A 22,408-nucleotide genomic window follows, 5' to 3' on the forward strand; every position below is an offset into this window, starting at 1 on the left:
GTCACAATGGTCGCAATAGGCAGCCTACTATTCTGCGACGCCTGTGGCTCGCTTCTTCCGCGAATAGTCCCAGGCGAAAACAAAGACGACATGGTCAAGTGTGACGATTGTTTCCAGTACACCAAGGACACTTCATCCAAAGTCATAACCTCAAAGTCAAAGCCCAGTGCCTTCCCATCTCCTCTGCGGGCCAAACATTCTGAAGTGCAAGCTATCAATGCCGAGGATCTGCAGGTCGAAGCTGTCATCTCCAGGGAGTGCCCGGAGTGCCATCGACCAGAAATGTTCTATCATACCAAGCAACTACGAAGCGCAGACGAAGGCACGACCGTCTTTTACAGATGCGAATGCGGGTTCAAGGATGTACAAAATAACTGAGTTGACGCCAGTCCATGTCTGAAACGCACCCTGTCCAAAGCATTACCCAATTATGCAGCAACCTCTGTTGGAATGGTGGCGTACTCCATTTCCCCGGTTTTCTCATATGCGGCCATATCAAGAGCAACAATAACGCTCTCACGAACGACCTGCTCGGGGTCATCCAGGAATTGCCTCAGCATATCCTCCACACCTGGCTCTTCTCCCAAACTACCCAGTGCCTCTGCAGCCTCATGCCGCACCATACTTTCTTCCTTGGTATTTTCGAGCACGGCCAGCAAAGCGGGTATTGACGCCGGGTGGGATAGTTGCCCGAATACGAAAGCCACCTCGTGTCGGAACAGGGCTGACGGATCTTTGAACCCGGAAGCAAGGGCGTGGACGGCGGGTTCTGCTGTGGGAAGGTCTGGTGGAGAGGCGAGATCTCGAAGCGCAAACATGGCACGATATCGCTGGAAAAGTGGTAATGACGTGTCGAGGAGGGCCGTCTGTAGAGTCGGAATTGAAGGTGTTTCTGAAGATAAAGGGAGAGGAGGCGCAGGATCGATAGAGGCAAAGTCGCTGGACTTCAAGCTTTCGGTATGCCGGCTCTGAGAATGTGCCCAATTAATGCGGTCGACAGCAATGTCACAAGTCTCCCTAACCACCACGGGCTCGCGATCGTCGTTTCGCATCTGTTTCATGATTTGTAGACTAGACAGGTCTCCCAGCGCCCCCAGCGCCTCCGCTGCCTCATGCCTACACATTGCATCCTCCGACCTATTTTCGAGGACCGCTCGAAGGAACGGTACCGCTTCTAGGTTCCTAGTCTGTCCCAAACAATATGCCAACTCATGTTTCAGGAGTGCTGAAGGAGAAGCAAAGGCGGCCGCGATTGCTTCTATTGCTGCTGTTGCTTGTGGCCCAGAAGCCTGCGAAGCAACGTGTTTGAGAGAGAATAATGCGCGAAATCGTCGGGCAAGTGGGACGTTCTCAGAAGTCAAATCCCGCCGCAGGACTGAGACGGTCATGTCTATATCCGAACTAGGCTCTCCAACTGCTGCCATTTTCAACTTTGGGCCCTCTGGCAAACACTGCGACTCCAATGAACGGCGCAAGAAGATAGTGGGATGGGCTGCAGAGGAGATGTGGTATGCAATCCCATAGTTCACTTGGCTCACCCAAAATTTTCGCGGGGAAAATCGTTATCGATAACACCAGCCACTGCCAAGCCTGCCGCTGCCACCGTCGCCTCGTCGTCACGTGGACGTTCGGGACGCATTCTTGAATCTTCTAAGCCTCCTCGCTTCTACTGTATTATTACCAAGTCCTCGTACAAGTACATATTTGGACTTGTAGTTGCGTGCTTCTTTAACAGTCTCTCATCCGCATCGAACCTCCTATTCTACCGCAGAAACATTGCAACACGATAGCCGCAACGGCCGAATCTCTCTACGGACATCTTTTTGGACGCAGCCATGGGTTCCGTCGTCATTCCTCACCTAGTCACCGGCTGGCACGTTGATCAGGCCATTCTCTCCGAAGACGAGCGCCTTGTGGTCATCCGCTTCGGCCGCGACTGGGATCCTGACTGCATGCGTCAGGACGAAGTCCTCTACAAGATTGCGGACAAGGTCAAGAACTTCGCTGTCATCTACGTCTGCGACCTCGACCAAGTCCCCGACTTCAAGCAAATGTACGAGCTCTACGACCCGGTAACTCTCATGTTCTTCTTCCGCAACAAACACATGATGTGTGATTTTGGCACCGGCAACAACAACAAGCTGAACTGGGTCCTCGAAGACAAGCAAGAGCTCATCGACATTATCGAAACAATCTACAAAGGCGCAAAAAAGGGTCGGGGTTTGGTGGTTTCGCCAAAAGACTACTCGACAAGATACCGATACTAGACAGCGGCCACAGGGATTGGTTCTCCTGCGAGACAAACAACCCGTGCGTCCTTTCCCGATGTTGCGAACATCTGGGTCAATGACGGACTGGACGAGCGCGGTCTGGCGAGATTAACTCAGCCTCCGATGGTGGTAGGCATCCTTCTGCTGACACGGAGAATCAACAAAAGATTCAACAGTTAGGATTTCGTATGGTATTCTCTTCGGATGGCACTGGCCACAAGTCGCACGGAGGAAACGATTCTTGAAAGTGAGAATGTGGAGTTTGGAGCAGCCTTGGTTTGTCTCACTTGCATTCAGACATTCTAATGAAATTTTTGCTGACACGACTTTGGACTCAAAGTCCACCATAAATATGCCTCCGGGAGTCAGCGATTGTCAAGTTCTCCTCTCCAGGTACATTTCCTCAGCTGCTTCTTCCCGATTTACGAGGGTCGTCGTCTCTGCCGTACAGGTAATAGCGCGCCCTGAATATCTCACTCGCAGGTTATTGCCCATGACGTCCGAGTTCACCTCTTGCAATGCTCGCGCCCTTCGCTGCCCTCTGGTATATCGAAGTTGTTGTACCGAGTATCCACGCTAGGAAACCCATCCGCGTGACTGAATATCGTCTGTGGCCACTGAGACTTGATGCTGAACGGGCGGGAATATCTCGCACAAGTCTCTGCTGTGATAGGGTCACTGTCCAGCTCATGATTTATTCCAACCGTCACAACTGTAACCAGAACAGAAAAGAAAAGAGGATATAAATACCACAGGACCTCGTACTCCCTCCTCCTTCACAAACGCTATCTCACGTGACCACAGCCTATCTCCCGGCAAAGGCTGTGGGTGATTTAATGATTTAATTTGGCGGCCAAGTGGGGGTGATCCAAGTGATCCTGGCTTGTTCTGGTGATATGGATGAAGCGAAACCATCCAAAACCCACCCCTTGCAACGCCGCTTCATTTCCATTTCCATTGCACCGTAAATGTATTATCCCGTCTATTGAGATCTGGCCACCTTTACCGCTTTTTCGTGTTCAAGTTCAATTGCAACTCCACCGGTTCATGCATGGCTCGCAACGACTTTTCCCGGATCGCACTGCCTCTCTGCTGTCTAGTTTCTATTTAATTTTACGCACATGAACCTTCCCACCATGAAACTTCGCCCGCTGCCGTCGTCACCTCTGTGCCGCATATAGGACTGGTTGGGATGAAACACTCTCGTCCTCTGGACTGCGTCAATCTTCTCTCACACTCTGCGGTACCGTTGCGCGGCGAGACTGCATACTGCTGTCGTCTAATAACACAGCTCACCGTGACTTCAGCGACTCCAACATGGCCTTTGGAACGATTGTTACGTTGACCGTCCTACCTGTCCTCATCTTCGCGCTTTGGCATCTCACCTCGACCATGCTTCCCCCTATGCCTGCCCTTCTACGCAACAAGCGTATCATTCTGCTCATTGCTCACCCGGACGACGAATCCATGTTCTTCTCGCCGGCCCTACAAGCCCTCACTCGGCCCTCCCTTCAAAACCATTTGAAGATCCTATGCATGAGCACTGGCAACAGTGAAGGCCTGGGCGCCACACGGAAACAAGAATTAGAGAAGGCGGCCATGACACTGGGATTGAGGCGGAAGGAGGACGTCTTTGTGCTAGACGATGAGAGGTTCAAGGACGGAATGAAGGAGGAGTGGAAGCCCGAGGAGATTGCGCTCGTGCTGGCCAGTGCATTTGCGCCGCATCTGAACTCTCCGTCTGCTCCAGCTGTCCCTGCCACCCCGACGCCGGAATCCGACAAGGAAAAGGACAAAGACAAACGAAAATCCAAATCACTGCCTTCGAAACACACCAAATCCTCCTCCCGAACATCCATATCAACCCCACCATCTCCGGCGCAAAAGGAGGCTGACGGACCCCGCGCAACCATCGATGTCCTTATCACCTTTGACAAAGGCGGCATCTCAGGTCATCCCAATCACGTTGCTTTGTACCATGGTGCCTCTTCATTCCTCCAGAAAATCATGAAAGGTCACTCCGGTTACGCCTGCCCGGTCACACTCTACACTCTACCCTCAATCAGCATTGTACGAAAATACTCCTTCGTGTTCGACGCCATACCCACCCTCCTCATGGGGATTTACGAGAGCATATTCGGCAATCTATTCGGAACGACGACGAAAGGCAAGACCGCTACGGGGAGCAAGAGCGCCGCAGACAGGGTGATGTTTGTGAACGACATTTTTCGGTATTGGAAAGCGCGCGAGGCCATGATACGCGGACACAAATCTCAGATGGTTTGGTTTCGATGGGGCTGGATCGGGTTAGGGAGGTATATGGTTGTGAATGATTTGAGGAGGGAGCGCATCGTTGCGAATTAAGAACCCGGAGGGAGGGAACAAAAACACCAATCTACAGAACAGACACCAGTAAATCAGGAGACGAATTGCCATTACCAACTTCTTTTTTTTTTCACCCCCACAGGCGGAGAAATGGAGCTCAAACGAGAAATCCTGGCAAGGGAAGGGAGGGGAAAGGAAAGGGGAAGGATCAAACTATTCATTTTCAGGAGCTCCGCGCCGGTCACCGGGTGGTTTGTGGATGCGCAAATGGGAGGGATATTTTTGATTGCTTCTTGTTCTTGCTTGTCTTGTCCATGATATCCAATTTGACTTCATTTTTCCTGTTTGGATCTTGTCAGAGGGAGCATTTCTGATCCGGGCGATTGGTCTCCTCTGCGAAGACAGGAATCTACAGCCAGTACTTACCTACAAAGGAAGTCGTTCGCGAATATGTACACACACATGATGGATGATGTTACATTTGATACACTTTCTGTATCACACCCGGCTAATCCGAAACTCCAGCGTCACATCACTCCTTCTGCTTTTCCTCCTCTTCTTCGTCCTCATCCCGATCCCCGTCCCTCGTCGCCGACCCCTTCCGCCCAGGCCCACGTCCCAACCTGCCCTTCCCCAAAATCCCACCCCAGGGCCTCCAGTCCTCGCTGTTGTGATCGGGTCCTGGTACTTGCGCGCCAACGACCTGGCGGTCATTCAACCTCTCTTGACGGACAGCCATCTCAAACCTGAGAACCCAATCACTCAGGCGTCCTGAGGAATCGTTGCGGACTTCATCTTGGAACTTCGCCAAAGCGTTTCCCGTAGGCCCGCGATGAATGAATCCAGCTGCGTGCCGGAGACGAGTTGGCGAATAGGAGTCGAGCAGCATGCGCATTGTGCCCGTCCTTGTCGTCTGGAGGGAATTCGCACTTTGGATGGCTGCGTGGCGCGACTCCCTTCCCCAGACACTCACGTGACCGGTGGGTGTATAATAGGGGACGACATTGGGCAACCAATCCGTCCACTCTGCGATGATATTGGGAATACCTCGGTGAGGCCAGTCTGTGCCTTCGTCATGCGACGTCCAGTCTTTACGCTTGATGGTGTTGCGCACAGCAATAGAGATGAGTTGGATGTGACATTCCAGCTGGAGGGAAGCAAGCACGTATTTGTGTTTTAATTCGAGGAACGCGGCGGATGGCAAGCCATCGTAGAAGATGTAATGATAATCTGCGTCTTCAAGGAGATGACGAATTTGATCATACATCTCGGAGAGGCGGGTGCGTTCTTCCTCGAGTAGGACCATGCATTCGCGGAGATCTTCGACAGCCTTGTAGAGCTTTCTAGCCTCGGACCTGGCTTTGACGCGAAATATCAGATCCTCAATTTTCGGTCGGACATTGTACGGTTCATTGTGAAAGACATGATAAACTGATTCGACCGCCCTTCGTGCTATGCGGCCTTCACCATGTCCTCTCTCGATCCTCGCCTTGCTGTGTTGGATTGAAAGCACAAAGGTCCACTCAAGCAAATGCGTCCAGATGTATTCCGGGATTTCCAGATTGTAGTTGCGTGAGATGTAGTCCAGCAGCATGCCTCCCAATGCGACTTCATTGTTCGTGCCGAAGACATGGACCACCGTAAACAGCAAACGTGCAGAAGGCCGAAGAGGTGAGCCTTCTTCATAGAATGTCGGGCTCTCCAATTCCTCCTCATCGTACTTGTCCAGGGCATCAACGTCAATGTTCCATGCCGATTTTAGGACGCTCTTGACGCTGCCTAGATCTCCTTCACGACCCATTGCGACCATCAGATTGCAAAAGGTCGCCTCGTTGCCATTCAACCCCCGATTCACGAGCTCGTTGAAGATACCCAGCGTTTCCAGCCTAATTGATTGTTCGTTTTTAGGATTTTTGGGTGAGGCAACTCCATGACCGAAGAAGCCGAGTGGTCTGTTCTCCAAGGACCGACGAAACATGTTATGCCGGACTATCCTTAATCGGTACCTTTCATGTCTGTTATATGCTTCGTTCCAGGTGAGGGCCTCCATGAAGTAGTTGTAACAGTCCAAATCAGGTTCGACATCGTCTTCTGGCATGGCCTTGCGGAACACATTCCTGGCAAAAGATCCCACTCCAGCGGCCGCTGTGCAGCGTAACAAATGGCGATATATGTCAAGGCCAAGGGAATAGCCATGTTTTTGTCGTTGGGTGACTAAAGAGTCGAGAATGTTTATAAACGTAGCTACACGCTCTTCCAATGATCTGACGATTCGAAACTTTGGCTGGGTTTCCAGACTCGGCTTTAGGTAGCGAAATAGCTTTCCATAAGGCACGATGAAATGTTCGGGGTCCAACGCGCATATAGCTCGTGCAAAGGTCTCGTCATCCGCATTTTCGATGAAATCGTCCCCGATCCGAGGAGTCACCAGTCCCAAGAGTATCCGATCAGGATTGTTTTCTTCCAACAGTGCTTGCATAGACACCAGTTTTCTAGCTCCATGAGTGGAATCAGCCGCCGAGGCCTCTTCGATCTCATATTCTGACGGCGCAAGGTCATCGCGTTCGTCCGGCAGGGTCGAATGCTTCGCTAATATGAAGTGAGAAAATGAAATGGTAGTGGACGATGAGCGCTTGAAACATCGTGAGTAGCGAGGATTGGGAAGACATAGTCTTGTGTCCCAATGCGCCGAAGAAGGGGACTGTCGACGAAGAATGTGAACGGTCAAGTGAGGAATCCGACTTTGTGAGGGTTGCGAGAAGCCATTGATCAACCTCACCAGAGGCAGGGAGCCATGCATCAATACACCGCGGATAGACGGCGACCTGGGCTAGAGCTAGAAAGAGTGGCAGCTAAGTCATTGAAAAAGTGTTCAAGTCCTGGAGTCGAAGGGAGTGAAATGCGCAGTTGGCCGCATTTCACTTTGCCAAACAGCTCAAATTTCAAATGACGCCAAGTCCACGACACAGGGCCGAACCCTTCCAAGCCCTTCACATAAGGATCAGGCTCTGCTATCTTTCAGAGCCCATACACCAATCGACACTGTATTTATTTAGCATAACGGAAGTCCAGCTTTGTCATGGCCGATTCAACGGACGAAGGCGCCAATGCGGTGTCTGAACCGCTTGACCTTGTGCGTCTATCCCTGGATGAGATTGTGTTTGTCCGGCTACGTGGAGATCGCGAGCTGAAAGGAAGACTACATGTATGCTGCATAATGGGTATTGCAGCGAAGTGATCCTGATACACCACTCCTTCTTAGGCATATGATAGCCATTGCAATCTTGTGCTCGGAGACGTCGAAGAGACAATCTACACGATTGAGGAAGAAGAGGACGGCGAAGAGGCCATCAAGGTAAGTTCTAACCAGCGCAAAAGTCAACTGAGCAGCTTCTCACTGCAGCAGACAACCAAGAAACAATCAGATATGCTGTTCGTGCGAGGTAACTGCAGGTCTAAGAAGCCATTATTGCCATCGCTGACAGTCGAGCAGGAGACTCGGTTGTACTCATCTCTCCCCAGCCTGGGTCATGAGATTGTGTGATCCACGTCGATCTGGATTTTGGATTTCAGGCAAGCAATAGGGCCGTTGAGAAGACTTTCAGAAGTCCGCTCCCAGGTCATCATGGGGCATAACAGAGCGTGGATTGCCAATCTCAGGGTCCCGGGCAGGAAAGTGCCCTTATAAATGAGTCACTGGAAGCTGCTGGTCGTGAATCGACTGAGAACAGCATGGGAACGAGGTCTCGCGCCTTGCTAAGCGCCCTGCCCGGCTGTAGTACAGGAGTCACTCGTCTTTGGCGGGTGATGGTGCATGAGGCTCCCAGGCTCCTAATTAGCGGAACCACGAGATGAGCGCTGCTGACGAGGCTGAGGCGCGTGGGTGGATGACTCGAGTAGACGCCTCAACGCCTCGCGGGTTCCCCGCTTGATACTGTCATGACTCCAACATTGCCTCCACTTCATCTACAAGTACATATGCTCAGTCCATACACCTCTCTGACCTCTCTCCCTCACATCTTGTGACTTTCCCCAGCAATCCTCTCTCGACAGTACCACTTAGGATGCATCATCAGCACTAGAGCAATGGTGCGCTTCTCTGCTGCTCACAGCTTAATCATGATTCCTCGAATACCTCATTGACCGCGGGGGCGAATCCACTACGACTTCCTTCCACCTCATCTCGCATTCAACATACCACATAAATATGGGCAGCCGTAACAAACAGACACCGCAAGATCGTCGGAAAGGGGAGCTGGTGAGGAGATGTCAAGTCATGAATCATTTCCGCCTCTAATTTGCTGTCAGGCGCTCTCCGATTTCGCGGATTATGTAGAGAAACAGCGGGCAAGAACGCGCATTCAGTATCCCGAGTCCATCGCTGGCGACAGCGGTTACGGTACCGGTGCACACTCGTCGGTCACCGAAGATCATGCAGAGCTCGACATCCTCGATCAGTTAGACCTTTCTGACAGTCCAAGCCGGGCAAAACTGAAAGACTGGCTGCTTGATACCTCGGGCGATGCATCTGCGACGCTTCAGGAATTGTCAGGGCTGGTGCAGTCCAGAATAGACGAAGGCCATGGCGAGACACTCTTTGATCTAGGACTTGAGGACAGCGGTGAATCAATGGGATTCACGAAAGAGCAGTGGGATCTTGCTATAAAACGCATCATTGAAGCGGCCAGCATGCTCAACGCCGCAGTCAACGTCCTTCTGACATACAATGTTGGCGGCGACAAGGAGGCTCAGCCAAGCACGACCAAAGACAACTCGAGCCACGGCAAGCTCCTCATTCGACAGACGCCAGCAACGGCTGAGGAGGTCATCGAGACACGAATAGCGGTGGTAGGCAATGTCGACGCAGGCAAGTCTACCATGTTAGGTGTCCTGGTCAAGGGAAACCTGGATGACGGCCGTGGCAAAGCTCGCGTCAACCTATTTCGCCACAAGCATGAGATTGAATCCGGCAGGACTTCGTCTGTGGGGATGGAGATCATGGGCTTTGACACCCATGGTGCAGTTGTCACATCGAGCGTGCCAGGTCGCAAACTCACTTGGGCGGAAATTGGAACTCGATCAGCAAAGGTCATCTCGTTCACCGACCTAGCTGGGCACGAGCGATATCTTCGGACTACCGTTTTTGGCCTTCTCTCTTCCGCTCCCAACTACTGCCTGCTCATGGTGGCAGCTAACAACGGACTGATCGGTATGTCGAAGGAGCACCTCGGCTTAGCATTGGCTTTGAACGTCCCTGTCATGGTTGTCATCACCAAGATCGACATCTGCCCTCCCCAGATCCTCGAACAGACGGTCACCCAACTAACGAGGATACTTAAATCTCCCGGGGCGCGCAAAATTCCAGTCTTCATCAAGACGTACGAAGAGACCGTTTTGACAGCCACACAGTTTGTATCCCAGCGAATCTGCCCGATATTTCAAGTATCCAATGTCACCGGGGAGTGCCTGGACCTTGTTCGAACTTTTCTCAATATCCTTCCTCATCATGGTCACTATGATAACCAGGCCCCTTTCGAATTTCATATCAACGACACGTTCTCTGTCCCCTTTGTCGGCACAGTGGTTTCGGGAGTCGTGAAGTCTGGAGTCATCCACGCAGGAGACACTGTCCTCGTCGGACCAGACTCACTCGGTCAATTCCAAACCACGAACATTCGATCCATCGAGCGGAAAAGAATACAAGTACCAGCATGTAGCGCTGGCCAATCCGCCTCCCTTGCTCTGAGAAGAATACGAAGGAAAGAAGTGCGCAAAGGCATGGTCGTGCTCCCAAAGATCGATGGCCTTCCCCCAAAGGTTTACAGAGAATTTGTTGCGGAGGTTTTGATTCTATCCCACCCTACAACCATACGACCAAAATACCAAGCAATGCTCCATGTAGGTCCCATAAGTCAGACCTGCGCCATTATTGAGATTGACCGCGAGTACATTCGAACTGGAGATCGGGCCACAGTGGCCTTTCGATTTGTGCAGAGGCCCGAGTTCCTTGCGGTTGGGGATAAAATATTATTCCGCGAGGGGAAAACTAAAGGCTTAGGGATTGTCAAGTCTTTGGAATATGAGGAAGGGTCCTTGAGCAAGCAAGTGCAACAGAGCGTACAGGGAACGGGATCAAAGGACAAGCAGGAGGCCGAGGAGAAAGAGAGCATTACCTCGAAGATTTCTGCAACAGCAATAACGGGCTCAGCGCTGAATGAAAGACGACCTAGGTAATTGAGCAACATAGGCGTTTGTGGTAATGTGCGAGGACACATTATGCACTTGGTGCTATGTACTGGAGGCTCTGTGCCGAAACACAACTATGTTTAAGCTAATCTCAATTTCTTGCTGAAACACTACGTAGTACAATATTATTTAACAAGAATCCGTCACGTCTCTTGTAGGCTCAAGGCCGCATGGTTGAAATGAACTGGAGGTTCTCATCCCAACCTGACGGGTGTTGTATGACTTGGGTGAGGTAAATAGACCAGCTCCCCACCAATCAACACGCGCCCCTTCGATTGACAGCCTTGTGGCAGCCTTGCGGGAGCTAGTGCTAAGCACCGTCCATCTCCACGCCCCGATTTTCGAGCTTCCATTATTTCAAAATGTCGCAGCAGGCACGACGACGCCCTGTCACTGGACAGCGCGAGAAGGCCCAAGGAGGACCCGGAGAAGGCCAAGGGATCCAGGACCGCAGTGACGAGGATCAAAGAAAAGGCGAGGGCGAAGAGGCAGGCGATATGGATCAGTCTCCAATCATCCGTGCACTGCGACGGCAGCCCGTCTGGATCGTGCTGGCCGTCTCGAGCGGAGCGTGTGCGGCCTTCAATGGCGTCTTTGCAAAACTGTACGTCTACGGGTTCTGGGCTTCTTGAAGTTACTCAAGCTGTCTCTCTATCTGGACTCTAACCCGGCCCCCTTCCTTGTGTCGCTCCTCCGGTGTCCCCCAATTCCGTACACCCAGCAAATAACTAACCCCCATCTCTGTCCGTCAAACGAATAGAACAACAACATCTCTAACATCCAACCTCTCCTCCTCTATCTCTACCTTTTGCTCGCTCTCCCCCAACAACACCTTCATCGACCTTCTCGTCCGGGGCACTTTCTTCCTCCTCAACCTCCTCTTCAATGCCCTTATGTGGGCTCTTTTCACCTCGGCCCTGACTCGCGCGGAGTCAACCACGCGCGTCAGCATCGTCAACGTCTCTGCGAACTTTGTCATCACTGCCGCGCTGGGTGCGTTGATATTTGGCGAGAAGCTGGGCGGGAAGTGGTGGGTGGGCGCGGGGATGCTCGCCGCCGGGAATGTTGTCATCGGGAGGAGAGGGGAGGGCGGGAAGCCTGGTGGGAATATAGGGCTGGACGAGACGAGGGAGGAGGCAGAGCGTTTGATGGAAAGAGAAGGAGAAAGAGGCGGCCGGCGCGGCGACGGCGATCTGGTAGAATTAGATGATCATGTTGAGGGACCAGGTGAGGGGGAAGAGCAGAGTAGGTTGAAAAAGGGAGAAGAGGTGGATTATCCGATCTGAATCTAGGGAATGCGTCTCGATTCTATCCTGTCACCACACTTCGAACCCATGATGAAAAGGGTCTTTTTTTTTTGGTAGTTGGGACACGATGGACGCTCAACGACGACAGCTTCCGTGAATGTTGTATTGTCGACCTTCAGCCGTCGAACATCTCCGGCGGAAGCGGCCGATGATATCTCGATACGAGTGTCGCCGAAGCTCTACAAGTACGTGTGTGGTGTTGCTCCCACTAACAAGTACATGTACGAGCATGTTCTCGACAGCACGGGCATACTCCGTTGTGCTTGGTGCCGGGAAGACAAGGCCCTTCCTGCTCTTGTAGAGCTAATCCGGTTTCAACTTCCGCCTCCAACCATCTCACGATAACCGGCCTCTCGAACAGAGACAGCACCACTTTCAAGCCATCAGGCCAGCACATGTACTTGTTACAAAGCATAACTACCTCGTGCGCTTCTTAAGTGATCAGGAGACGAACAAACCAAGAAGGGCTCCACGGCTGGCTGGCTAGCTGGCGTTAAGGACCTTCATGGTGCGCCACTTTACACCATCAGGCTACATACCAGTCATTCCTGGTCACACCGCACTACTCACACCACGGCATGGGAAGCTCGCCTTTTGTTCCTGAGAAATCCCGCCCATTTCATCATCAAGGCCGATACCACAATACAAGTAGCAAGTACTTGTTACAGGTTTTCGACATTCATATCCCGACCCTGAGAGATCTCGAAGGACGCCTGCCTGGATTGCATGCATCTTCAGGGACGTCCTTTCAGTACGGTCGGCGCCGTGCCTTGCTGATCTGGGGCGCTTTTGTGGCTCCTGACCTCACATGTGAAGATGCAGGGCTGAGGACTTTCGCAACTAGCTGTCGAGGTACTTTTGTTAGATGTATCAAGCATTCAAATCAAATGATCAAAATCAAATGATCGCTTAACTCTACAGTGTACTTGTGCTGGTACAGTACGACGGCCTACCAAGTGAGTAGCACGCTTGAACGCATCCTTGTGTAAATTCTAGTCCGCCAAATAGTCGCGGCTTTGACAAAATGCCGTGAGATTTGGTAGACATTGCAGTGCTGCTCGGCCTGGACTCTGAATATCTCTCAAACAGCCTGCATGCTTCGATACCTTCCTCATGACCCCGGCTCCTACATGCCGCTCGTGTCCTTCGTCAATGAGCGCTGACAAGGGAGAACCTGTTCGCGCCACAAGGGAGCAGGAGCTTCGGAGGCTCCTCTGCTGACCCATGACCCTTCGTTCTCCTTCGGACGAGGTCGATCGCTCTGCATTGACTAACAAGTACTTGAAAACGGCAGAATGTAACCGGCAGATGAGGAGTAAAAGTTGTCCATGTGACTGGTCTCCTGACAGTGCAGCTCAATTGGATCCCATTTCGAGCAAGGGACACTGTCCACACAGTCTTGGAATTTCAAGCTCTTTGACTTCGAAAAGCGATCATCCGCTTGCACACAGACATGCCCCGAGTAGGAATAAGAAAGCCGCAGTTCTGTAGTGTTGGCCGATATAGATTGCATCACTGAGTGAGATACCCGTGCTTCTAGAGGTGGAAAGTTTAGAGAGAACGGGAAACTGCCAGCTTCAGCCTCATGCCTGACAACAAAAGAACGGTCAAAGAGAAAGCTGCAATTACTTGTACACAGTGGGTAGAGTCGAAAGCTCTGCAACGAGAATCCGACAAGATGATTAAAGCACAACAGATTTCAAGCCGATCTCGATTATTACCTGGATGTCGCACCTTACAAGTACTTGGACAACTGGTGTTGGGGCACTGACTCGGAGGCATAACAAGTAGAAAGACGGATAACTCTCGGCAACTCCATTTTATGTCGCCCGAATAAGGCCGCTTGTGACATGCTTGTTAGTGGCAGCAGATTATGAGAGCAAGAAAAAGTTCACTGGTGCTCCTGCACTACAACATCCGGGGTAACGTGCTTGAGATGAACGAGTTTCTGGAAAGCGAGGAAGGAATAGCCGGCAGGGGAAAATCCTTGATCCGAGCGACTTTGTCCGCGGTATTTCGTACGATATACCTCGTATGTATTGTCTGATCTGCGTCAATGGCGCAAAAGGGGTTCACAGATTGGCGGCCGGCCGTCCACATCTCAGGGGTTGATTGGACTTCCTCCAGGCCCCGACACCCTCACAGCGTCGTCAGCGTCATTGGCGTTTGCTTTGCTCAGCCTGCAGTGCCCAGTGGAACATTGGTTTCGAGGCCCAGACTGGCCAATTCTGACAGCAAAGCCCTTTCCCGAACACCAACTCTTCTGGGGCATACGAGGGAGATGGACAAGAACGACCACGGTTTCTCCCGCGTGCCTTCTCTGCTGCCGACAACCGAGATGTTGGGAACAGTAAGAGCAAAAGTTTCTCTGTGTGCGTACTTGGTAGGTAGGCGTACCGAGTTCATCGTGGTTGTTAAGACAGGGGGAGATGAAGTCGGTTGTTGAGGCGCAAGGGGTGTGGGGTAACCGTGTCTGATCACTGAGACGAGCCATCGTATCACGCGACAAAGAGCAATGAGTTTGTACTTGTTACGGAATATTTTGTACCTCGTAGTTGTTAGGGGATGGTGTGTTCGGTTTTGGAACATTGAAGCATGCGCCGTCTTCGCAGTCTGCTCCTGTAGGGCTTTGCCTTCCCCGTCGTTGGAAAAAGCTCGGCCACGCCAGGCGCAGATAGCACAAATCGAGGCCGGAAATGCAGTGCTATTCCCTGATCTGCAAGGGCCAGACGCTTCTTAGAGCAGCTTTCACGTTGGCCGAAATAACCCATGCGACGCGAGAAGCGTCCGAGAACGAGGGCCAGGACAAACATCAAGCGGATTGGGCGACACGCGGCGTGGATGGAAATGATTCGTGCACCAGTTGAGTCGTGAGTGGTGAGATGCATGAGGGACAGGTGAGAAGGGGAAAGGGCTGCGGCGCAAGCAGCGATTCTTTCCACATCCATCATCGGAGGAGGGGCGCAGGGCGTGTACTGGGTACTTGGTAGGGACTCGGTAGCTACCTGGGAGCAGTAGGAGCAGCTACGAGGTAGCTGGCAGCTTCCAGGCCAAGTCTGGGGAGGAGGGTGGGCGGTGGTGGGAAAGAAACACGCGGGCACCTCGGAGGAGGCAGGGCGAAGACGATTCGTGCAGAAAGCGCTCGTCCCTAGGCTCGAAGAGATTAGCGGGATTGGCGTATGGTGGGTGGGCGACGGGTTAGGATCAAAACAACTCTGGCCCCGTGGCCGTGGTGGTCGGTCCCTGTGCTCAGAACTACGCACGGAGCAAGCACGCCTGCGCGCAGGGCGTTGGACTATTCCGAGACTGTGGAGCCGGGAAGAGGCAAATTTCATGGCAGCCCCCGGCAAATTGAAGCCCTCGTCGCGGCCTAGGGCGCATTAGTCGGCCACGCCTGGACGTTTTGGCAGCGAATGGGCGCCGCCGTTCCAGGCACCGCCAATAGGCACCAATGGGCACCAATGGGCACAAAGCGGGTCTTGTGCCCAAGTTTGTCCTGCACTTTCAACTAACAGCACTAGCCCTGGCTGGGGCTGGTCGCCCTGATATTTCCCGCCCTCGCCGGCTTCCTGCGCTCGTCCTTCCCACTCCCACCACCCACCTCTCACCTCTCCCGATTTCTGCCTTTTTCTCGCCTTCTCGCCTGTGCTCCCTCCACCGCCTGTTTGGCCAGCCAGTTCGCAAAATCGACCATCACCATCCCACCGCTGCTTTCCATCTCACTTACATTGCCATTATCTACAACCTGCCACCCGCTCTCGTCCCCCCTTCAGCCTTTTCCTCTCACGCCTTGTTCCTACTTCCTCCATTGACGCCTTTAACAACATTCCTCCCGACCCAGATCTGTTCAGCATAGAACCCTCCTGCGCTTGTTCCCAAGAGGCTCCTTATTGATCAGCTGACACCTTTGTTTTTTTTGCCACTGTTTGCTTAGCTGGCATCCCTCTCGACAATACAACTGTACCGCTACATTCCGTCCTAGACCTCTCTGCATCCTTTCCCGGTCGTCCTCATAGCTGCAAATCAGATCCAACTACCTCCGCCATGTCGACCTACTACTACACTGCCCATCAGCAACACCAGGCAACCAATCCGCAACCAATGCCCCAGACTCATAGCCACCACGGCCGGTCTCGACGAGCACCCCGATTATCGGCCGCTCAAAACTCCCATCGGCAGTTCCGTGCGCCCAAGGCGGTCAAAGAGATTGTTGTCACCGAGCCTCCAAGCATGACTGCATACCGGGCGCGGTTTGAGGCAGGACGGTCGTTTGATCTGGATGACGATCTAGAGTTCTGCCCAAACCTCTTGTCTTTCGATGAGGTGTGTGGCGAGCCTCTCTCCACAACTTCATCTCTTACTGACTTCTTCGCAAAGCGTCAGTCGGTAACGTCAGGGTCGTCGGATCGCTCATCGCTGTCAAGTGGCTCACCCGATTCGTCTCCACTCCAATCCCAAATACAACCACAACAAATAACACCCGCCTTGTCCATTTCCTCTGCCGCCACGTCTGCGTACATGTCCCCGCCATCCTTCATCGGCAACCACAGCAGTCTTAAAATCCATCAGCCGTCTGCGATCCGTTCTCGCAACAACGCCATCCCGATTGTGAATCCTTCCACCGGCAACCGCATCGCAAGCCCGCCGTCATCTATCTCGCCAGGCATGATGCAACAAACAACTGCCGCCCGCCGGTGGTAAGAGAATCTCTGTCCTTGGATTCCTCTACCTCCGTGCTCGTTGTCGTTGTGTCGCTGTATTCGTTCTGGCCGGTGTTATGATGTGTCGCTTGCCTTGTGCTTTCCAGTGCCTGACAACCTCCCTCCCACGCTACCTCCCTTCTCACACCCCCACTTTGCTTTGTACATATGTATCTCACGACGAGGAAAATCTTTGTTCATTTTTCAAACGAGCGGCAAGGCATAGCGATTCGACGAAGTTGACATCATGATACCAGCTATTTGTGGAAGATAGGATCAATGGGGAGTACGGTGGCACAGCGATTTCAAAGACACATTCTGATTTTAGCATGGAGTTTCCCGAGCATATCCAAGGTCAAGAGGATCATGATAGACAACGATCATCATCATCATATTGGCGGTTTTTATTTCCATGTTGTTTACGGGAGTTGGCACATTCGGCACCTTGGGCGAGGAAATGACAGATGAGAAAACATAAAAGATACCAGATGGGTTGATGCGGGTTTTCTGGTTGGGTATGTTGGTTCCACAAAGGATGGAACAAATGCCACATCTCACGGTTGACGGCTGGCTTAAAACGATATCGGACTTTTTATGGGCCACATTCTTGTCCAGCACAACGGTCGGTGGGGATATGGATATCCGCCGTTATGAGATGTATTTCTAGTTGATAGAAAGCTGAAAATTTTACGAATCTGGGTTCTGTTCAAAAGTGGTCCATTTCTTTGTAGGCCTTCACCAGGATTCTTGTCAATGGATGGCCTTTGTTTGGGATGTTCCCAACACGGTTGACTTCCTATGTACGGCGCAAGGCGGTACCTAGATGAAGTGTCTCATGCATAGCCTCGATCTTGTTTCCACGGTTCAGCTCTGCAAGGTACCAAACGCATGTTGACTCATCGCTTGTTATTCGGCGTACGTTCACCGGTGGCAGTGCAGATAAGTACCTCTGCGGATTCAAATCGAACAATTGGTCAGATTCCACTTGGGGTAATGAGGCTGGTAACCTCAGTGGGGTGGGAAATGTGGCTGGTGCCTACTATCTGCAAGACTTTCGTATGCCTACCACTCCCAACCGTCCCGCCTTGGATGGATCAAGTCACCTACATTCGAGAGCGTTGACATTTAGAGGGTGACGTACGAGGTACCGCCCAACTGATGATATGTACATATTTCAACGCTTGACGGGGCTCTCAATAAAGGCCTGAAAAGCAGGGCCAATGCCATCTTGGCGTTAACATTCCTCGTCAAAAACATAATCCCAATTCCTGACCCCACCGCTTTTTGCGCTTCAGAGACACCAACTACCTCTTAGTCAAGGCTGCGGCAGTGAGCCATGGCTCTATTCACGCGGAATGTCGTGCTCGTGCTCTTCCTGGGCTTGATGTTGTTTACCCTCCAAGCTCATGCATTTGGTGCTGGCAGTACGGTGACCCAAGATATCTGAGATTACCCTTCGCTGACGCTTTGAGCAGATATTGCCTCGATCTCTGCTGTAGAGGGCAAGAACTGGCGTCATGGCGATATTGAAGATGTCTTGAAGACAGTAGCGTGTATCCGCCATCACAAATGGAATTCGATGATGATCAAACGTGTTTACTTTGGGTATACTTTCGTTCCGTTTGGAGTGAATATGCCAGGCTAAGCGCTCGTGTCTAGGAACTGGCTTCGGGACTATTCCCAGGCTATGGATACTGGGGCTTTGAAGAAGGCACAACCAGAAACCATTCGCATCTTGGTTTGGCTGCTGTCCTTCCTTGGATTCGGTTATGCTACGGCCGAGTTCGAGGTCACCTCAGAGCGCTTAGGCGTATATCGACCTGAAGAGCACATCGAGTGTGTTACTCTCTCCGTCAGTGTCAAAAATAAATGCTAACAGAGTCCTCAGCAATCCCAAAGACTACAATGACAATGAAGACGCTCGAAAGTTCGATGTCCGCCTCCGAGGCCCGGTTAGAGACATTGAACTTCAAGTCGATATGGAGACCGGTATGAAGAACTATATTGCCAACGGGAAAGGTGACTGGGCTACCAGCGCGGCTTTCGTCAAGTACAGCTTCGAACGCAGTATCCACCACGGCCGTCTTTATACAAATGGCCACGGATTTTTTAAAGGGAAAGACGAAGATCTCGCTGAGGCTCTGAGATGCCTTGGGCAAGGGTTGCACACACTGGAAGACTTCGGTGCTCACACAAACTACGTGGAACTTGCACTTCGGGAAATGGGCTTCCACAATGTGTTCCCTCATGTTGGGGCGGCCACCGCCATTAACCTGCGTGGAAAGCACGTTTTCCCTCTTGTCACAGGCACTTTCGGAATGGTTGATTTTTATCACTCCGTCCTTGGGGAGGCTACTGACCATTTCACCCAGAGCGAAGTCAATGAAATGGACAACGCTCTCGGCACTGCTCAACAAGCGGCGCAGTCGTCAAATCCCTTGACGACATTGGTCAAACTTCTCTCCAAGGTCCCCGGAACCAAAGGTCTCTGCGATGAGGCCGAGCAGTTGCAGGCGAGCTCTCAAGCCCAAGCACGTGCTAATCAACAAGGAGGGTACGGGATGCAGGGCGGATATCGTGGAATGGATAATTATGGGGAGTCTTCAAGGGGCATAGATGGCTGGGAGAGTAGCCGGGCATCTCATCCAAGTTACCCCCCGCAGCCTCAAGCATATGATGCGAACGCTTGGAGCCAACAGCCTCAACCCAATTACCAACCCCATTGGGATCATAATCCACCTCAGTATCAACAGCAACCGCAATGGCATGATCAATCGCAGAATTTTACCAATCCGCCGCCTCAACATCAACCTCGGTGGCACGATCAAGGAATAGCCCAAAATTATAGTGCACATGACCAATATTCCGACGCGAATCAGAGTTGGCAGCAACCATCGACGGAGCCATGGCAACAGCAACAACCACAACATCCAGATCCTCATAATTCACAGCTCGAGCAATCAGCTGCTCCACCACAAGTGCCATCCCAATCATCACAGACTGGAAAACCTGCATCAAGCGCTCTTGAAGGCCTCCCCAACTTTGATCCGGCCAAGACGGTCGCTCAGATCTATCCGATCCTTGCCTTCCGCGACAAAGTTGTTCGGACGATCAGCGGTATCATTGAAAAGATTCCTGGCCTCGAAGCACTTGTCGACCGCATCACCGAGACTTTGACAGTCTTTATTCTCTCACTCTTGGCGCCTTTTGTGCGACCCATTCTTAACGCAATCTCGAAGGCGCTTCAAACTGGAAGTGAGGGTGTTCTAACTTCGTCTGCGAGACACCAATACGAGGTCTGGACGGACCCGCACTCCACCGATCCCACGCACTCGATGCTGAGTAAGGACCACTTTAGCAATATGCTGAACGAACCTGCCGGTAATGTGGCGGCCGAGATTCTCAAGTTCGTCGCTCCACGGGTTCTGTATGCTTGGGAACACCCTGATGTTCCCGTGCAACAGGTCATGCACGACGTCGAGAGTATATTTCATCATCCCGCCATCCGAAATGAAGGGCTCGAGGTTCACCGGAATATGTTCACTTCGGTCAGAAGATGGGTGGACGGCCTCCCTGACAAGGGGCACAGTCTCGAGACTTTGTTGAGTTCAGACGGGGTGCGGACAGGCAAAAATCACAAAGCTGGCGTCAATGAGCATATCCAACATTCCACTCCCAGCGCAAGCGGAGGGCACCAGACAAATGCTGGCCCACTAGGAGGACTTGCCAGTTTCCTTCCAGGCCAACAGCACCATGGTGGAGGCGGAGGTCACCAGCCGTCGTCCAACGCTGGGGGATTTGGTGGACTGGCCAACCTCATTCCTGGAGGAGGACATCAAAGTGGTGGCCACGGGAGCAATCCACTTGGGATGGTAGGTGACGTTCTCGGCAACTTCACAGGACATAAACCAGCACAGCAACACGGTGGAGGTGGCGGCTTGGGTAATATGCTGAGCATGGCCGATAAGTTGCCTATTCCCGGCGTACACGGTGTTACTGGCTCACTCAACAAATACACGAAGTTGATGGGCGGCTTCCCTGGAAGCGGCGCACGCGGCTTGGACGAACAGGATCTTGGTTCAAGTGGCAGTGAACTAGGTGGATCAAGGGAGTTGCACGAGGCTGCATTGCTGGGAGACCGCTCGGCTTCCGGTCACAGATCGCCCAGTCCCATGCCCATGCAGCCGCCGCCTGGATATGAGCAATACGGTCGACAGGAGGTTGGTGATTATGGATATGGTCAAGAAAGGCAAGACTATCAACATCAAACAGCCTATCAAGATCCATACCAGGCTCAGGGTCAGTACCCTGGTGGCGGCGAGAGCGCTGGCTATTATGGGGGACGTTGACGAAAAGAAGCAAAGTAGAAGTTATGAGACAAGATCCGTAGGCAATTCACCGTGTCATGAATGACCCCAGCCTTCCAAGAAGGGTGCTCACGTCATAGATGAATGAGTCGTTGACACCGGCTAGAACCAGCGAAACTGCATGGATCACAACTTATCAAATCCACCGTGTCTCCCTAGGCCCGCCGCAAATCGAGCAGCACCAGGGATACTTTCCGACTGCAACACCTTCACGCCGCGGTCATATTCATTCCTCATTGCATCTTCAAAAGTCGCACTGTTATATGCCGCATAATAGCATGAATTCCGATCGACATTCATACACCCGTTTGGAAATCTCAGCAACGACTCGGCGATCTTGGCGGCTTCTTCAAGCGCCTTGCCCTTGGGGACGACCCTATTCGCTAGACCCATTGACAGAGCTTCCTGCGCAGAAACTGGTCGTCCGGTGAGAATCATATCCAACGCCCGTCCCAGGCCAACAATGGCCTGCAAGCGGACTGTGCCGCCGTCTATCAGGGGCACACCCCAGCGACGACAGTAGACGCCGAATATTGCGTCCTCTTCGACAACCCGCATGTCAGCCAAAAGACTCAGTTCGAGACCCCCAGCGACGGCGTGGCCCGCCACGGCAGCGATGACTGGTTTCTTCACCTGCAGCCGCGAGGGACCCATCGGACCGCAGTTGCGATCTTGGACTGGTTGCAGATGATTCCTATCCAGCGGATCGAGCGTGGCCGGGTCTTTCTTGGATTGGGCCGTCAGATCGACAAGGTCTGCACCAGCGCAAAAAGCCCCCTCGGAACCGGTGAAAACGGCAACTTTCTGAGAGGCGTCTTCCTCGAAGTTAATGAAGGCAGCGTATAGGGCGCGGGCAGTGGATGGATTCACCGCATTGCGGCGATGGGGCCGGGTGATTGTGATTGTCGTTATTCCAGACGGGCTTTTCGACACAGCGATGGGCGATTCGCTCATTTTTGCAGAGAGGAGGACACTAGTGATATCAAGGGCAATACAAAGAGGAAATCAGGCTATTGGTCGCTCCTTGTCATGTTGACAAAAATGTTGTTGCAGGAGAGCTGAGTATTAGCTGGATCCACAGCCTTGCGACGTGCAGGAGGCAAAGGAGGTTAGAGGTTTCTTTTGTCCCGAGGCTCACAAGGCTGCGAGCAGAACGACTCAATTTACCTCGTATTACCGGGTACACATGCAGA

General features: G+C 52.3%; 11 protein-coding genes across 11 annotated transcripts; 8 read left to right on the top strand and 3 right to left on the bottom strand.

Annotated features, from left to right (window-relative positions):
* Positions 1 to 6: 6 nt before the first annotated feature.
* A1O5_01408 (DNA-directed RNA polymerase I subunit RPA12) lies at positions 7 to 378 on the top strand (the record flags this gene model as incomplete). Its single annotated transcript, XM_007742025.1, has 1 exon — positions 7 to 378. One exon carries the CDS (start codon positions 7 to 9, stop codon positions 376 to 378), a length of 372 nt encoding a protein of 123 aa, XP_007740215.1.
* Positions 379 to 428: 50 nt separating this feature from the next.
* A1O5_01409 (deoxyhypusine monooxygenase) lies at positions 429 to 1,424 on the bottom strand (the record flags this gene model as incomplete). The annotated part of the gene is made up of 1 exon (XM_007742026.1): positions 429 to 1,424. The coding sequence occupies one exon, from the start codon at positions 1,422 to 1,424 to the stop codon at positions 429 to 431; it is 996 nt and encodes a 331-aa protein (XP_007740216.1).
* A 411-nt stretch (positions 1,425 to 1,835) lies between these two features.
* On the top strand, positions 1,836 to 2,267 carry A1O5_01410 (thioredoxin-like protein 4A; the record flags this gene model as incomplete). The annotated part of the gene is made up of 1 exon (XM_007742027.1): positions 1,836 to 2,267. The coding sequence occupies one exon, from the start codon at positions 1,836 to 1,838 to the stop codon at positions 2,265 to 2,267; it is 432 nt and encodes a 143-aa protein (XP_007740217.1).
* Positions 2,268 to 3,587: 1,320 nt separating this feature from the next.
* A1O5_01411 (uncharacterized protein) lies at positions 3,588 to 4,634 on the top strand (the record flags this gene model as incomplete). The annotated part of the gene is made up of 1 exon (XM_007742028.1): positions 3,588 to 4,634. The coding sequence occupies one exon, from the start codon at positions 3,588 to 3,590 to the stop codon at positions 4,632 to 4,634; it is 1,047 nt and encodes a 348-aa protein (XP_007740218.1).
* A 493-nt stretch (positions 4,635 to 5,127) lies between these two features.
* On the bottom strand, positions 5,128 to 7,074 carry A1O5_01412 (uncharacterized protein; the record flags this gene model as incomplete). The annotated part of the gene is made up of 1 exon (XM_007742029.1): positions 5,128 to 7,074. One exon carries the CDS (start codon positions 7,072 to 7,074, stop codon positions 5,128 to 5,130), a length of 1,947 nt encoding a protein of 648 aa, XP_007740219.1.
* A 600-nt stretch (positions 7,075 to 7,674) lies between these two features.
* Positions 7,675 to 8,129, top strand: A1O5_01413 (small nuclear ribonucleoprotein; the record flags this gene model as incomplete). The annotated part of the gene is made up of 4 exons (XM_007742030.1): positions 7,675 to 7,800; positions 7,858 to 7,950; positions 8,002 to 8,038; positions 8,089 to 8,129. 4 exons carry the CDS (start codon positions 7,675 to 7,677, stop codon positions 8,127 to 8,129), a joined length of 297 nt encoding a protein of 98 aa, XP_007740220.1.
* Positions 8,130 to 8,802: 673 nt separating this feature from the next.
* Positions 8,803 to 10,829, top strand: A1O5_01414 (uncharacterized protein; the record flags this gene model as incomplete). Its single annotated transcript, XM_007742031.1, has 2 exons — positions 8,803 to 8,853; positions 8,904 to 10,829. 2 exons carry the CDS (start codon positions 8,803 to 8,805, stop codon positions 10,827 to 10,829), a joined length of 1,977 nt encoding a protein of 658 aa, XP_007740221.1.
* Positions 10,830 to 11,203: 374 nt separating this feature from the next.
* On the top strand, positions 11,204 to 12,127 carry A1O5_01415 (uncharacterized protein; the record flags this gene model as incomplete). The annotated part of the gene is made up of 2 exons (XM_007742032.1): positions 11,204 to 11,445; positions 11,602 to 12,127. 2 exons carry the CDS (start codon positions 11,204 to 11,206, stop codon positions 12,125 to 12,127), a joined length of 768 nt encoding a protein of 255 aa, XP_007740222.1.
* Positions 12,128 to 16,192: 4,065 nt separating this feature from the next.
* A1O5_01416 (uncharacterized protein) lies at positions 16,193 to 16,849 on the top strand (the record flags this gene model as incomplete). Its single annotated transcript, XM_007742033.1, has 1 exon — positions 16,193 to 16,849. One exon carries the CDS (start codon positions 16,193 to 16,195, stop codon positions 16,847 to 16,849), a length of 657 nt encoding a protein of 218 aa, XP_007740223.1.
* Positions 16,850 to 18,184: 1,335 nt separating this feature from the next.
* A1O5_01417 (uncharacterized protein) lies at positions 18,185 to 21,197 on the top strand (the record flags this gene model as incomplete). The annotated part of the gene is made up of 4 exons (XM_007742034.1): positions 18,185 to 18,272; positions 18,324 to 18,453; positions 18,508 to 18,684; positions 18,737 to 21,197. 4 exons carry the CDS (start codon positions 18,185 to 18,187, stop codon positions 21,195 to 21,197), a joined length of 2,856 nt encoding a protein of 951 aa, XP_007740224.1.
* A 144-nt stretch (positions 21,198 to 21,341) lies between these two features.
* Positions 21,342 to 22,169, bottom strand: A1O5_01418 (enoyl-CoA hydratase; the record flags this gene model as incomplete). The annotated part of the gene is made up of 1 exon (XM_007742035.1): positions 21,342 to 22,169. The coding sequence occupies one exon, from the start codon at positions 22,167 to 22,169 to the stop codon at positions 21,342 to 21,344; it is 828 nt and encodes a 275-aa protein (XP_007740225.1).
* Between the last annotated feature and the right edge of the window lie 239 nt (positions 22,170 to 22,408).

Source organism: Cladophialophora psammophila (assembly GCF_000585535.1).
Source record: "Cladophialophora psammophila CBS 110553 chromosome Unknown aczJe-supercont1.2, whole genome shotgun sequence".
In the NCBI taxonomy this organism is placed as follows: Eukaryota; Fungi; Ascomycota; class Eurotiomycetes; order Chaetothyriales; family Herpotrichiellaceae; genus Cladophialophora; species Cladophialophora psammophila.